A 3,361-nucleotide genomic window follows, 5' to 3' on the forward strand; every position below is an offset into this window, starting at 1 on the left:
TCTTTTTGTTCGTTTATTCAGTTACTTGTATTTTGTCTTATTTTTCGTTTTTTCTTTTCTGGTTCTTTCCTCTTTTTATTGTTTTTTGTTTGTTTGGTTTTTCTTTCCGGTTTTTTCTTTTCCTTTTATGTCTATTATTACATTAAAAATGTTGGATCAAGCTTTTTTTCATTAATACATTAATACAATGAAAAATATGTGTTTCTTCTCTTTTTTCGTCTTATACAAGAGTTAATCATGTATTATTAAATTGTTTTTCCATTTAAAAAAATGTGCATCATATATAAAAATATGTATCATATTAAAGAAATCATTGTGTAGTTTGAAAAATGTTCAGTGTATATCATAAAAATGTTCAATGTGTATTTTAAAACGTGGCATGCCGATATCCGATTACACACATGTAACTTACTAGTACCGAGAGAGGGATCAAATGCGGGCCAACGGGCGTCTGTGTGGTGTCGTGCTTTAGATATGTGGGCCTACATGTGAAGCGGTGCGACCAAGATAGTTATATGGTCGTCAACTTGTTTGACCGGTGCTCGGCCCGCTGCCGCATGAAAGTCCCCACCACTTTAGTGGGTTTTTGTCAACAACAAAAAAACACTTCAGTGGGTGTAGCCCAGCCCAGTGGGTCATCAAGATTGACTCCAGTAATGGGCGTTGTCAATGCAAGTTTTGGAAGAAGGAAAATGAAATGGTCATGCAATGCAATGCTTTCATTTGATGGGGCCCCTTTTTTTTCAAAGTTGGACACTCTCCACCCCTCCAACTAGACTTACTCCCTCCGTCTAGGTGTGTAAGTCATCTTAGAAAAACCAAATAATCCCAAAACACGTAGGCGCGGTGCATTAACTTCTACCTCGTTTCTTGTCTCTTGACATATCAACCAATAAGAGATGAAGGTGTGCATGCTTTTAATGACCTGAGACTATCAAACATGACATGTAGTGGTTAGTTCATTGCATGCAATACTATTAATTAGCAAATAAACATTAATGTCTCTCGTTTTCCCCTCCTCCTTGGTCACGGTGCACAGCCTAATATGACTTACTCACCTAGACGGAGGGAGTAGTTTGGAAGAATCCAATTCGGCTAGTAAGCTATTCATTAATTCATTCATTCTAGTAGTTGTACTACCTCCGTCCTGGTTTATAGGTCCTCTTTGTAGTTTGTGTCAAATTTTGACTAAAGATTTAACTAACAAAATATTAATGCATGTCAAGAAAAATTATCTCATTGGATTCGTATTTGAACATAGTTTTCAAAAATATAATGTTTGGTGACATGCGTAAATATTTTGTTAGTTTAATCTATGGTCAAAATTTGGCACGGAATATAATGGGGACCAATAAACCCGGAGGGAGGTAGTAGTACTCTTTTACTTTCTACATGCGCTAGTAAATTCATAATTATTATGTATTCCCTCAACTACGAAAACATCGTATATTTAGGAACGCAGGGAGTATTACTTAGGTTCGAAGTGATTCTAGAGGTGAATTACTCTTTTAGTTTCTTCATTGGATTATTCGGATATCCTAAGTGTTGTGCAATCCCTTCGAGCCTAAGTAGTAATAGTAATAGTAATAATGTTAGAAACAAAGATAGGATATGCCAGTAGTAGTATGTGTGTTGAGTGTTAATTTGGAGGATCCAAATTGGGTAGCTACTCATTCATTATACTCCTTAGTAACTTGTGCATGCCACCTCCTAATTAAGTCTTGTGCAATCCCTTCGATGCTAAGTATCGAAGCGCGCCGTGTAAACTGTGACGGAGGGAGGGAGTACTTAGGTCTGAGGAGATTCTAGAAATGATTCACTCTTTAAATTTTCTGCATTGGATTATTGGCATATCCTAAATAAAATCTTTAGCAATCCCTTGGATGCTAAGTAATAATAATTTTTCTAGATAGTCCAAAGATAGATAGAGATAGAGATAGGATATGCCAATATTGTCATGACAATGTACACATCCTACCAAAGAAAAATACAAAGAAAATATGACCGTTGACCCAACCGCATGCATGCATGCACACCTAGAAAATGCATTGAATAATTCATAATCCTATACCAAACCAAAGAGACCGGGCCCGCTTTCCAGTCAAACATGACAGGCTGCGCCGCACCATCCCCAGTGCACGCGCCCCCAGCCCGAGCCGCCCCGCGCACGCGCTCCTGGCGGCTATTTATGCCGGCGCCACCGCCCACCGGCTTCCTCAACCCGTCCTCCCACTCCCGCTCCGATCTCACCTCATCACATCGCCGCCGGACAACACCACCACCACCAGCACCACAAAGATGGGCTCGCGGTACGAGGTGGAGATCACCGTCGGCTCCGCCCGCGACCTCAAGAACGTCAACTGGCGCAACGGCGACCTCAAGCCCTACGCCGTGCTCTGGGTCGACGCCGGCGCGCGCTGCTCCACCCGCGTCGACCTCGACAACGGCGACAACCCGGCCTGGGACGAGAAGGTCGTCGTCCCGCTGCCCCCCGCCAGCCGCCTGGAGGACGCGGTCCTCTACATCGACGTCGTCCACGCCAACGCCGCCGAGGGCGTCAAGCCGCTCGTCGGCTCGGCCCGCCTCCCGCTCCGCGACGTCGTCGACGACGCCGGCGTCGGGGGCAAGGCGTCCAGGAACCTGAGGCTGAAGCGCCCCTCCGGGAGGCCCCAGGGGAAGCTTGACGTCCGCGTCGCCGTCAAGGAGCCGGTCAGGTACTACGACTCCAACGTCCCTGGCGGTTACCCGGCGCCCGCGGGGTACGGCTCCTCCCGCGATGCCTACGGTGGTGGGTATGGTGCCGGAGCCGGCGCGTACGGCGCCGCTGCGGGCGCTGGAGGCTACGGCGCGTACGCGGTCGCGGCGCCTCCGTCGGGGTACCCGGGCTACGGCTCCACCGCGCCGCCTCCCCAGGCCGCAGGACCGTACGGCTCCGCTCCACCTCCCTACGGCGCCGCGCCCCCTACCCAGGGAGCAGGCGCCTACGGCTCCTCTGCTCCGGCATACGGCGCCGCACCACCGACCCAGGGAGCGGGCGGGTACGGCTCCTCTGCTTCTGCTTACGGCGCGGGTCAGGCGGCGGGGTACGGTGGCACGACGGGGGTGGCCGTGGACCAGAGCGGCGGGAAGACGAAGAAGAAGGGGATGGGGATGGCGGGCGGGCTGGCGGTGGGCGCGGCGGCGGGCGTGCTGGGCGGGCTGGCGCTGGCGGGCGGGGCGAGCTACGTGGAGCACAAGATCGAGGACCACGTGACGGAGCGCGTGGAGGAGGACATGTACCGCGGCGGCGGCGGTGGGTACGACGACTACGGCGGCGACGACGACTACTAGGCCAACCATGGATCGTTCCCGTGGCCATGAA

The 3,361-nt window shown here is 50.0% G+C and overlaps 1 protein-coding gene across 1 annotated transcript; it reads left to right on the top strand.

Annotated features, from left to right (window-relative positions):
- Positions 1–2,193: 2,193 nt before the first annotated feature.
- LOC119294452 (glycine-rich cell wall structural protein 1.8-like) lies at positions 2,194–3,355 on the top strand. The gene has a single exon (XM_037572622.1). It carries the CDS (start codon positions 2,299–2,301, stop codon positions 3,328–3,330), a length of 1,032 nt encoding a protein of 343 aa, XP_037428519.1. The 5' UTR covers positions 2,194–2,298; the 3' UTR covers positions 3,331–3,355.
- Positions 3,356–3,361: the final 6 nt, after the last annotated feature.

The sequence above is a fragment of the Triticum dicoccoides genome, chromosome 4B (assembly GCF_002162155.2).
Source record: "Triticum dicoccoides isolate Atlit2015 ecotype Zavitan chromosome 4B, WEW_v2.0, whole genome shotgun sequence".
Classification (NCBI taxonomy): domain Eukaryota; kingdom Viridiplantae; phylum Streptophyta; class Magnoliopsida; order Poales; family Poaceae; genus Triticum; species Triticum dicoccoides.

Coding starts and splice junctions, on each gene's coding strand:
- LOC119294452 (XM_037572622.1), top strand. CDS start 2,299: ATGGGCTCGCGGTACGAGGTGGAGATCACCGTCGGCTCCGCCCGCGAC.